The 13,020-nt window shown below is 43.8% G+C and overlaps 1 protein-coding gene across 1 annotated transcript in view; it reads right to left on the bottom strand.

Annotated features, from left to right (window-relative positions):
* The window catches only part of PHLPP1 (PH domain and leucine rich repeat protein phosphatase 1), a 167,191-nt gene that overhangs the window by 12,844 nt on the left and 141,327 nt on the right, over nucleotides 1-13,020 (bottom strand). Inside the window, exons 11-13 of the mRNA XM_054985042.1 lie at nucleotides 5,996-6,196; nucleotides 3,447-3,609; nucleotides 1,775-1,905 (exon numbers count right to left, since the gene is read on the bottom strand). Coding sequence (XP_054841017.1) covers nucleotides 1,775-1,905; nucleotides 3,447-3,609; nucleotides 5,996-6,196 — 495 coding nt within the window. The remainder of the gene's footprint in view (nucleotides 1-1,774; nucleotides 1,906-3,446; nucleotides 3,610-5,995; nucleotides 6,197-13,020) is intronic.

Here is a 13,020-nt window from a genome sequence, read left to right as displayed (position 1 = left end):
GTGGAAAGAGAGAATCTTTTCTCCCTCTCCCCAAATGCCACAACTCAAAGGCATCCAATGAAGTTGATGGGCAGCAAGTTCAGGCTGGACAAAAGGAATAGTACATCCTCACGGGCCAGGACACTTTTGAAAGAAAAGTGAACTTTCAGGAAGGGTTCGAAAACTTGACGAATACAGTACAAAAGGCCCTCTTTCCAGGTAACAGCACTGTAGCAACTGTAATTCAATCAAGGACATGTTTATGCAAGTTTAGGAAGGGTGGCTCAGAGGCAATACGTATGTTTACAAGAGGAAGAAAGTTGATCTTTGCAGGGAGGGTAAAAGATGTGAACTTGCTGACAGTTTTACCCTTTGGAACCTGCACGTTATGACTGCCATTAAAGGCTTATGTTCAGCTCCCGGCTTGGAGTTCTCACAGAAGGAGTTGAGGAGGAAGAAAAATGCCTCAGAACCAATTGACTGTGCTACAGGAAACGCTATTGAGCAATTTGAGAATAATTAAAAAGCAACAACTTATCTCCTCATACTTAAATGACAGCAATAAATTTCAGCCCAGTAGAACTTTTGTCACGATTAAGCTTGATGTCAGGAGTCCCTGAATTTAAATAGCCCTTGGCTAGAAGGGTCAAAGGAAGCAAGTTGACACACCCCATGCTCTTTTTTGTTGAAAGCTATCAGTGCTTCAGCGAGAGAAAAGAGACTTGTTTATAGGTAAGTGGCAGCCACTTACAGTGTTCTGCTTTCAACAAGAACTTAGGGACTGTATAAAGATGTAAGTAGACCCCTGTTGGATCAGAAAAGCAGTCCATCTAGTCCAGTTTCTCACAGCAGCCAGCCAGGACTCGGTTGGTATAAGGATATCTTTGTTGTATTTGCATATAAAACTCTCCTGAAAGACTCTGAACAAACTGACATTTCATGGCTTTTGGGTAAAGGTGCTCCCATCTACCATTAAAGAGGGGAGAAAAAGATTCTCCTCTCTTTAAACAAAGCTCTACAATTATGTCCTGCATTTATATTCCTAATTCTCTGTACTCTCTTTTGCAAGAAACGTATTCAGTCAGTCATATCAAGAGAGACCAATATTGCTTTAAACTGCCTGCCCTGTAACTTCTTGGAATACTTTGAGGAAAGCGTGGAGAGTAACAAGAGCCAAGTTGGGCAAACACTGATCCAACAATCAAGAAAGACTGAAGAAAATGGAGAAAGAGGCTTTTGAGACCAACAGTCCTGCCCTTCAACCACACAGTCTGATACAGCTGCCTGTGAGGAACGGAGCCAGGCCTCAACACCCTGCCCCACCATGGAATAAAACAGAGGTCTCCAACTTTTTGGGTACTGTGACCCACATGTCCAATTACTTGGTCCAGGGACCCACTTGAAAAAAAAACAGCACATCCATAAAGTGTTAAAACAGCAAGAGCTTGGGACCCAGTTTCAGAGGCTTTGCCACCCACTTTTGCGTCACGACCCACTGGGAAGCACTGGAACCTTCCCCCTGGTGAAGGAAGGGCAAAGGAAGAACATCATTGAGATGGAAGGTGCAATGGCCTTTGGGCAGGCTGGGAACATTTGCAGGGTGGGGTCTGACACTCTCTTTTCCCCTCTGCCTCGCCCAGCAAACCTGTCACTCATTTAGCCAGTGCAGCAATAAAGGGGGGTGGGGTACATTAAAAAAAAAAAAAAAAGAGCACCTGATGTTTGTGAACAGGGTGTATGCATTTCCTAAGCAAAGCCTTCTGCCTACTGTGTAATAAAGCTGACTGCTCCTTACTTCAATAGCTCCAGGGTCTTGTGATCCAATACAAGTCTGGGGTTTCCAGTCAGGTCTAGTTCCTGCAGCTTCGGAGGCAAGTTTTCAGGTAACGTGACTTCAGTCAGCTCATTACAGCTCAGGTCCACGCACTGAAGAGAGGGGAGAGGAGAACAGCAGAGAAGGGACACAAGAAACATTTAGTTAGTGGCACGTGGCCTTATAGTCATTTCTAGCTAAACATAACAGGGGAAGGCAACAAAGGCCTCCCTCCCTCTTACAAACAGAGCAGTCTGGACTGCACTATTTGGAAGAGGTGGAGGCTCATATGATGGAAGGCCTCCCTCCACCAAAAAAATGCCCCCAACATAGAGAGAAACCAGCACCTGAGGTATAGGGGTGCCTTTTTTTTGCCATGTAAACCTTTGACCTTGAGTCCAAAGTGGTACAGTCTAGACAGCCCTACCCCCTCATCTGATCCCCGTAAACCGAAGACTGCCCTCAAACTAGGGGAGTTATTTATTTATTAAACAATATTTATATTCCACCTCATTTCCGTAGGACTCCAGGTGGCTAACAATGTTAACAAGAAGTTTAAAAAACATAAGAATCCATTAACAATATTGAAACATAGTGATTCAAAATGGACAAGTTTACCCACCAACAAATGCCCACTGAAATGGAACTTCTGTACAGAATTTTATTGCTCTACATCACCCAAAGCACAAGGAACCTTTCAAATGCATCCGCAATGCCACAATCTTCCTTTGATCCCAAGAGCATCACAAGACGTCTTAAACATGTATTTCCCCTGCCTTTTCTGCATGTTACAGAACAAGTCCTGATTTGCCCACTGCCTATGTATCAGGATAAATTACTCTCTTTAAGTTAATGGAGGGCAACATTATTGAGTTTTAATTAAAGGTAATTTAATAAGTACATAGAAAGGGAGCCATTTGGGAAGGATTTGGCTTGGTTTAGGCAAAGTTACTGTTACCCACCATAAGCCCTTAGGACAGAGGAGGTTAAGAATCTAAAGTATGTTTTAAAAGCTAGTTTTCATTTACTAGCACTGCCAAAGATATTCTTATGCAATAGATCCTATGTTGGGGATACCCAAGTAACAATTTTAAAAGCTTATGTTTTACAAGTATTACTTGTTTTTCTTAGATTGCATGGACATACATCCAGAATGCACTGTTCATAGGAGCGTGACATTTCCTTGGGGGAAAGGTAGGGATAACAATGAGATAGCGACAGTGAGATAAAAATCTGAAGCCGGAGCCCAGAGTCACAGCTGAATTCATGGTGGGAGATGCATGGCTCAAAGCCAGATGCAACCTGCTAAACCTTATTTTGTGGCCTTCCAACATTAGCATTACATTAGGAGCGACTCATGGAATAACTTCATTACAGTCATATATGCACAAGTTTTGATATCAGAAGTGGATACAGCAATGTATACCTGAAAGAGGACATACTATATGGTATGCCTATACTGCGAAAATTTGGCCTGGTATGCAGAGGAAGATGGAAGAGCCTTCCTCCCCAAAACCCACTGAAGCTAAATGTCTCCAGTGCATAGCTGTACATGTTCCTTGGTATGCTCCCCCCCAACCCTTTTGGCTACAATTCCCACACATTTCAGTCAATCTGAATCTCCAAGAATCCCTCTCCATGACAAAACTCATACCTTGATTTCAGCAAGTTGCATGACTTCTGGAAAGACTTCGATGCAATTGGAGTGCGCAATCACAGTATGCATGCGCCGGCAGTTCATAATGGTTGTAGGAATGGATTTCAGTTTATTTCCACTGACATCAATTTCTTCCAGCTCTTCAAGTTTGGCCATTTTACTACAAAAAAGGAACATAATATATATTTTAACAAGTACTTCCAATCTTAATCTTGGGACGGTAGTTCTAAATTAAAGGCCAGATTCCTCAAATGAATCATCTCTTGGCAACCTTTCCATACCCAGAGAGCTCAAGAGTGTGAAATTACCACACAACAATGAATAAATGTTCCCACTTTGGAATGTGGCAGCTACCAGGAGTCAACGCTGGCCCAGAGGACAAACTGGGTAGATTAAGGGGCTACAGCCTTGTGCAGCCATGTTCTCACTCTCTCAGCTGCTGTTTCCCACTTGAAAAACATGAACAACAATGACCTCAAAGGGTTGTTGGGAGAGCAAACAAGGCAAGAGACATAAACATGGAACGCCTCAAGCCGAAGACAAATGCATCATTTAAAGGGCTCTGTGCTCCATGCGTACGTGTGACAAGATTTACTTTTATACTGAGACCTCTGAAATTCTCAATATACCAAGTCAGATCATTGGGCTATCAAGGTCAGTATTATCTACTATGACGCAGCGGCTCTTCAGGGTCTGAGGCAGAGGCTGTTTACATCACCTATTACTGGTCTTTTAAAAAAAACCATGGAGATGTTGGAAATTGAACTTGGGATCTTCTCCATGTCAAGTAGATGCCACTGAGCTATAGCTCCACCCAACTCCAGTATACTGCCGGCAAATTAAAAGCTGGAAATTCTTGCCACTCCCTGCTCCTTTTCCCTTGTCCGGCCCCTTGCCTGGTCAGCTGATTCTGCTGCTAGGAAACCAAGTGCCTCACAGCTGGGTGCCTGATATGAACACTACTCAACTTCCTCAGGGCTTCATTTCCCAGCCACTGAAGAGGGGTGGGGCAGTGACCCGTGGCAACAGCAACAAGTGACTGATTAAGCAGGAAAGGGAAGGGGCAAGGCCCGGCATTGCCGCATTCAACTTGCTAGCACACTAGAGACAGATATTAACATATTAAAAAAGAGTGCGGCGGGGGGGCAGTGACCCGCCCTCTTTATATTATGTGTTTTCAGCCAACAGGCCAAAAACTATCCCTGCCCTACCACTACCAGGTAAGTACAAATGCGCTGACGGCTAAAGAGGAAGAGGTCAGTCACGGAAACCCAACAACAGAACAGCTACTGTGACCTGGAAGACTGTCTGGGGTGAACGAAAACCTGCATTCATAGGTGGTCTAAGACTAGCAACTATGTTGTGATAATGTTGGGCTGGACAGGGCCGGAGGTTTGGAATTTCACACACTAGGAGGGAGATATTTGCGAGGGGAGTCATCTACAGCTCAGAGAGAGAAGGAACTGATTGAAGGGGAAGGGGAACAAACAGCCAGTTAAACCTTTGCTTGTAGGCCTCAGTTCATGAATCAATACCTGCTACCCACAACTCTCAAATGAGGCAAGCAGAAGACAAACGTTCCGCCCCAGTTCTTGTGCACAGGTACCAATTAGGCTCAGAAACTTGTCAAACCCTCTTCTTACTATCCCCTCTCCTGGGCTAGTAGAGGTGCCAGAAACGGCTTAGAGGAACCTTGTTTTCTCCTCCATCCATTTTGATCTCCCCTGGGGTTTTTCAGAACATGCCACAGGGATCTGGACCCCAGTATCTCTCTTGATCTGCTAGTCCCAGGTAAACAACGTGTGTCATCCACTACAGACCCTACTTTTGTGTATATTACACTTCTTATCCTGCCCTTCCTGAAAGGAGTTTAGGGCAGTGTACACGGTCTTCAATCCCCCTCCCCTTTATCTGCACAACTATTGTGTAAGGTACATTAGGCTCTGAGTGAGTGTGTGTGTGTGTGTGAGAGAGAGAGGGGGGGGCTGAGAGAGTCTGGAAACCAAGTAAAACCCAGAGGGAGACTAACAACTCTCCATCACAATGGCTGTAACCCCTCCCCAGTCCGATTTTATAAATTTCAAAACCCCTGAGTGATCAAAAAGCTCCAGTATGGAGTGTGTCCACTCCACAGTATTTGTGAGAGAGGGCAAAGCTAGTTTATTTTGCTCTCTCGTTTGAAACAACATCTCGGCTCCAAAATCAAGCAATCTCATTTAGGGCTTTTCGGCTTGGAAATACAGCATGGGGGGAGGGGAAGCAGGAGACCCTCCACCCACCCACCCTGCACTTCAAGCCAAATTAGCCCCTAAAGCCGACAGAAGAGCAGTTCTTGCTGCAGCTGCTTGTTTAAAAACACAATGTGTTGGCTGGTTCTTAAACTGTGTTGTTGAAATGTAGATGGTTAAGCATACTGGGGTAAGAAGCCTTTCTCCCTCCTGCCTTGAGTAAAAGTTGCACACATGCTTGGCACTATATAAACAACATTCTTACAATCATAGTAAAAATTGGTCTAGTATTTTCAGGAGCCAAGGAGGTTTTCCTACCTTGCAGGAAAGCTCTGTAGGCGATTGTAGGCCATATGCAGGATCTTTAGGTGTGGATGGCCTGTTAACAAGGGCACACATTTATCCGTGAGGTGATTGTTGGTCAAATACAGTTCCTGCAAAATGCTACGGGTCTCTTCTGAAAGGGTGGCTGGAGGCAGCATTTCCAGTTTGTTGGCAGAAGCGTTCAGGTACCTCAAACTGCAGAACAAGACATCCAAGATAAAAAAAAAAAATATATGCACAGCTATTCATCAGGCCTTACATTTTGCAAAATGTGACCAAAATAACAAAAGTAGTTATAGGCACATGATATACCTTTAGGCGTTATATATTTCCAGTACCAAAAAATCACTTGTATTGGCAACAGCATGAAATCTATGTATAGAAATTCATGTGCAATGATTGCACAGCATGTACTTAAAACTGTGAAGCCCTGACTGCCTATGGCTTCCCAGCGCATGCATACCTTATGTACATATAGTGTAATGTGAACGCATGCAATGAAACACACCACATCTGGTGGCATCAAATACAGCAAAGTGGCTCTCCAACTCTGAACTGCTGCAACAAATGAGGCCTGAGGCCTGAAGATCTTAACATTTGCAAGCAATTCATGACCAGTGAATATTTCTACATCAAAGGTTTGGCCCATTTTATTTTTCCTGCCCCTTAGCATGACACAATCATCTAGATTTTGGCATAGACAGTTTTCTGACCATCTCAGCTTTCACTGGGGGTGGGGGCAGTTTCTAGTCCCCATGCCTGCACATGAAAGCTTGAAAATACGGGAGCAGCATCTCCTGCAAAGATAGCAAGTAAGAGAGAGACAGCAACAGTATTTCCAAAGGTCAGGAAGGCGAAAGTGCTGCCTGCCACAGCTGCATTTTCCCAGCCTGCTATCCAATGCTTTCCCCTCCATTGTTTCAAAATAGCCAAATATTCAGAGTTCAACATGAACGGAAATGCTGCTGTTCTTGCACATGTCATAAAGTTAATTTGAGCACACAGTTGAGGTTATCTTAGTATGATATTTAGATCGGCACTGCCAAGAGCAAAGGCAGAGCTTTCCACATAGTGTGCAAAACGCTGGAGCTACTTGTGGGCTGTTTGCCAACTCTGTTAGGATTCTAAGAACTCCGGCTATTTTAACATTCCAAGGCCTCGTGGCTGCACAGACAATCTTGGAGTTAAGAATGCAAAACAAATCCTGAAGATATATTTTTTAAATGTACGATCTTTCACAAACAGCAATTCCCTTATCTACCCCCTCCCCCCAAAAAACCCTCAATACTACCACCAAGGGTCAAATTAAGGTATTCATGCTTGAAGGGGACAATTTTCACATTGTGGAATGCGTGGTGTATTCAGAAACCTGCAATTCGTCATCCTCCATAGCCAGGGGAGCTTTGCCTTTCCATACACACATTCTATGCTGGCACTAGTTTAATATGACACCCCTCACCCCCACCCCAGATCATGTAAATCAGCTGGGAGAGAGGAGTGAAAGTCCAAAGGGTGTGAGAGAAACTCCTCTTGAAAAAGTGCATATCCTGATTTATTGTTGCATAAACTTTACTAGGCTAGAGCTCAATCTACAACCTCCCCCTCAGAGAAACTTGGGCCACAATAAATTTGGGCCACAGTCTCTTTTGCTGTTTGAGCTACAACAGAACCAGTGACAGATATCCTGGTGGAGTCTGCCACATGTTGCTCATGTTCTCTTTCCAACGTTTCCACGATATGACCACGTTCACTGTTTCTCAAGGGTCTTCTGTCCACCACAAGCAATGTAATTCCTCCTTGTCTAGGAGCCAGAGGAGAAGACTAGGGCATCAGTGGGAAACCATGGGGAATGCATCCATAAGAGTGGTTGGACAGATAGGTAAGGTTCAAGGTCAACCCTACTTGCCCTTAATTCCTGTATCTCAGACAGTTTGCACGGATACTCTTCCACCCACTCATTTTCAAAATGGAAGACTCAGGGGGGGGGGGTCACATAAGTGGCCTAAGACCGGTCCACCTTGGGTGGTGGCACCACCACAGTTTTGTTGTCTTTAGGTTACAGCCTGTGAATCTGTCCCACTAGCAGTAGAGCTTTCCTCCAACACAAAGAGCCACCTTCACTAAGGCAAGAAACTTGGGTCAAAGGAAGGTTTCTGGCACATGAGGTAAGACTGTTTCCCTCAAGGATAGAGCTGTTAACACCTGCTCTGACCCCCTCCCAATCTAGTGGATGGCAAACAGTTTACCTAATAACAAATCTGAGGTAAAATATTCATGATACCTGAGAGTTTTCTGATGTTGATTTGATATTGTAAGCCACTCAGAGCCAGCACTGAGTGAGAAAGCAGGAGATAGGATGGTGTAGTGGTTAAGAGTATTGGACTAGGATCTGGGAGACCAGGGTTTGAATCCCCACTCTGCCATGGAAGCTTGCTGGGTGACCTTGGGCCAGTCACATGCTCTCAGCCTAACCTACCTCACAGGATTGTTGTGAATATAAAATGGTGGTGTGGAAGAGGATGTAAGCCACTTTGGTACCCAATGGAGGAGAAAGGCAGGATACAAGTAAATAAAATTAAAAAGCGCCCAAGTAAATCAATCAAATTCTCCCTCACTGTTTAATTTCTCTTACAAGAAAGAGGTGGAGAAAGATCTACCAAGTCTGAAAAAAGGGAAAGCTTCTAGTGGTTCTGGCCCCAGCATAGAGATGACAAATGACAGCTCCAGTAATCTGAAAGTTATTTGACCGATTATTTAGCTCATAAAACAGCATATTAAATCAGGGGGAACCACCAACAATGAAGCCAGCACTTTAAAATTACAGTTAAAATATTTGTGGTCTAGCAAGCTATATCATCAAAGGAAAAGAGGCACAACGTTAAATAGTTCTCTTTTCAGAAAAATACATGGGCAAGTAGGCTAAATATGGAAGAATTTTGCTAACGAATGAACTCTGATTTATCCCCTCCAGCCTGTTGAAACGTGCCTTCTGCAAATAAAGAGCCAGCCACACGACTGAGCGATCACGTGGACTGTTGCAGAAGGGCTTGTCTTCCTTTTTTGTAAAAGCTTTCTATTAAAAATAAAAACCTCCAGGAGCTCAAGAGACCTGAAACTAGGTTAGCTATACACATTCCAGAGAAGTCATTCTCACAGGAAAAAAACATGGATTAATCGTCAGAACCATTTATTATTTAATAAGAACTCTATGCCTTCACAGAGGGGAAAAAATATTTTACAGTTAAAGAGGTTATAAAAAGGAGAGGGGAGGAAAACCAGAATAGAAAGCCACTGACGAAGGGAGCTTTGACCCTTGAAAGTTCATACCCTGGAAATCTAGTTGGTCTTTAAAATGCTACTGGACCTGGATCTTGCTCTTCTTCTGCCTAGTAAGCACAGCACAACATATGTCTGATCACAGGTGATGGTAACAAAACCTCCAAACACCACTGTTGTGAACACCCTCAGTTGTAAAACTGAAACATAACCAAGCCAAGAATCTGTCCTTACACGTCTCCTTAAAATGGCATGGATGTTCTTTGGAAAGAACAATTCTTCTATGAGTGACACTCCCTATGCTCCAGTAGAGATAACAACCTCCAAAACACAAGCAAGGGAGTCTCTCTGGGAGCTACATAAGGCATCACTAGGTGCAACCATTTCATATCTGACCAATCTTTCTTGCATGTAAAAAAGTTCAAGTGTAAATGTATTAGACTAGCTACAAAATCACAAATGAAATGCTACACCCTTCAGGTCATGACGTATGTCAGTTGAAGCAATTCATATGGGCAGCTGCAACCCACAATGGTAAATCACTGAGTAATAAAACCTGCATGTGTGAATCTGCTCTTACACAGCCATTCTGAGCTCTTTTAAAGTTACAGGAATAGCCAGCCTCCGAATAGGCAGTTTGCATTTTCAAAATCAGCAAACAAGTTTAAACCTTTTCTAGCATGAGTCAGGAAGAGGGCAACAACTGAGTTTTCGTAACGGAGAACTGAAACATTTTTATCAGGACCCTGACTCTGTAGCCCTTCAAGACCCATCATTCAAACTGGCTTAAAAGTTTGCAGGAATGCCCGTTACTATTGTTATTACAGTTAAAAGATATTTATGCCCAGTGTGTCCCCCCCGCCCGCCCCATGGGGACCCAAAGCACTTACAATGTCATTCTCCTTTCCTCTTTTATTCTCCCAACCAGTACCCAGTGCAGTAGCTTAGGCCAAGAGGGACTGATGTCCCCAAGATCACCCAGTGAGTTTTCAAGTGGGGATTCAAACCTGGAACTCCCAGATCCTAGTCAGCCATTCTAACCAATACACCACGCTGCAGAATGGGAGATAATCTATCATCACAAAGAGTCCCTTACTGCACCTGCTCAATATGTCTATACAGCCTGTACTACTTTTGAAAAAGTCATGCAGTGTAGGAAACCTCTACCCTGGATTAGTATAAGAGCCATATGTATGAGAAGAACCTAGTTGCCATCTCTGTGGTGTTAAAAATTATATACACACACGCGTGCACATGCACAAACTGCCATGTTTTTGTGGACATTAATAAAGAGTCTACACTAAAAGAATGAAGAAAACTATTAACCCACAAACACAGCCCTCCTCTGCCTTAGAGCTTATTCAACACACTAAGGGATGCAAATATTAACCTGAGATGACAGATTACTCTTACAAAATGTCAAACAAAACAAAGAAACATGTACACTGGCCGTTATTTTGGTGCTTGTGGCAGCAGCAGATAAATGCAGAGACACCATAGATGCCTTTACAGAGGCTGAGATTTGCAAATCCCCTTTGTCACCATTCATAGGTTGAACAATAGACTCATTTAGTGTGTTCTCGTCTTTCCTCCAAAAGGAGGACAGAACAGCATGTAACAGCTCTGTGAGATAGCTTAGGCTGAGAGAACTAGACCTGGACCGAGCCATAACAATTCCCAGTCTCTTAAAACGTGGTCATGAAAACATTATGCCTGCGCTGGGCCAGTCAGTAGTCCAAGGATACTTAGTGAGATTGACATCAGAGCTGGAGTGTGAATGTGCATTTCCTACATTCAAGTCAGTATTTTAGTCACTGCAACTACACTCAACATTTGGTACCCTGAGTTAGAGGATAGGCAGCCGATAGCGGAAAGCAGATTTTAATAGACAGCAGTGGAAGAAAGGAGAGAATCAGGCCATTATTTTGTAAGGGAAACAACTGCAGGAGTGGCCAGATGCAAGTGCAGAGATGAAGGTTACGGATTCATTCCTGGCAGTCTTTCACCAACCCCAAACACCCAGAGGGATTCTCCATTCTCCCTGCACCATCTGCTGCTGATAACGGAATTGATTGGCGGCAGCTCCCCACTGAGCCCAATTGTACCAAGGCAACCTCCCCCTGCCCCCACAACTGCTCTAGCTGGGAAGATTTCTACCAAACAATCAGTACGTGAACACATCCGCCTGTATTCAAGAGAAGCAGATCTCTGCCCCGAGCAACTGTGCAATGAAAATACCCGAAATCAATGATGTAAACGAGGATTTCAGAATTACACCCCCAGTCCTCAAGTGGTTAATATGGAAGTTGCAGATTCAAGTTTTAGACAGGCTTCCTTCAGACTGTGTGCACAACTGGCACTGGGCAACCATTTTACACAGCTGGGATCTTCCTGTGTGGTAGCAACGCAGCGCGCCCATCCACTGGCATGAGGATTCATGATGATACCAGAGCACGTGACAATCATTCTTTTAAAGGCGGAAGGAGGCTATTTATGACTGAAAATGGCAAGTTGTGTAGTCACTCGAGTGTACGGGCGAGGTTGCAAAGGATTTCTTAGCCCTCTAAAGAAAAATGAACACTAGCCATCCTCTTTAATAAAAGGTAAGTAGTGGCAGCTCTGTAGCCCCCTACTCTTCCCACACTTTCAGCACAAATGATCCCTTCTGTTTAACACAGGCATACAGATGGCCAGGTATAATTTATCCAGGTTGGTGAGAAGCTTTTTGATATCATAACTTGAAAGACTATTTTTACTCTGGATGTGAACCAAGAGACACCAAACACACATTGTGCCATCTGTATCTTTAAACTCACTCTGGATCTCTATGTACTTTTTAAAACCCCAGATGTTTCAAAATGCAGAAATCAGAAGGCAAAAACAAAACAAAAAGCCAGGCCCCACTACAACCATCTCAAATGACAAGCCAAAAGGCATGAAAATTTCATAAATCAAGAACAGAGGAAGACTTAAGAATCATATGCGGCAGGCTGCAAGTTATTTCAAAGCTATAAACACTGGCCTGATTTTGGGGTGGGGGGGGCTCCTTCACAGGCCCAATAAAAGAAGGCTAGAAAGGAAAACATGGTTCTTTGGAAAAGTTTTCAGCCTCTCTTATCTACAGATGGATTGGGAACATGGACATAGCAAGCTGCCTTACATACAATCCGATCAAAGGCCACAAACAGAATATTCTGCACAGAGTGGCAGCTGCTCTTTATCCAAGACGGCCTACCCACTATCCTTTTAAGTAGAGATACCATGCACTTATCTATTCGGCTATTGCTTCTCTGTTCCCAAAGAGTGTAAAAGAAGCTCCCTTGTAGACACCAGACCAGCTCAAATGGACCCCAGGCCAAAGCATGCCTTGCTTTCTCAGTATATTCTAATCTAGATGTCCAGGGTCCAAAGAAGAGGTACAGAGACTCATCTAAAATTAGCTAATAACATAGGGCAACAAAGAGGTCATTGGATAGGATCAAGAGCCCTTCGCCAAGGCAGTCTATCTGACCGTCAGGAAAAACACATTTGCTAGGCATCTGAGATTACCAAAAACTGACTCTACCACAGTACATGTTAACTTATCTAGTCTCCTGGCAATTATGACTCTTAAGCACAGGAAAGATTCTGTAGACCTGTCTGCTCAGCCACATGATGAGTGACTCTTGCATGACTTCTCTTCTTTACCACACACAAGTGTTTCCAGCAGTTTCCACAACGTTGCCTTCAGGTGATGATATGCT

The sequence above is a fragment of the Eublepharis macularius genome, chromosome 7 (genome assembly GCF_028583425.1).
Source record: "Eublepharis macularius isolate TG4126 chromosome 7, MPM_Emac_v1.0, whole genome shotgun sequence".
NCBI lineage: Eukaryota > Metazoa > Chordata > Lepidosauria > Squamata > Eublepharidae > Eublepharis > Eublepharis macularius.
Note: the sequence above shows the minus strand (reverse complement) of the source record. Positions and strands in the feature narration are given on the sequence as shown.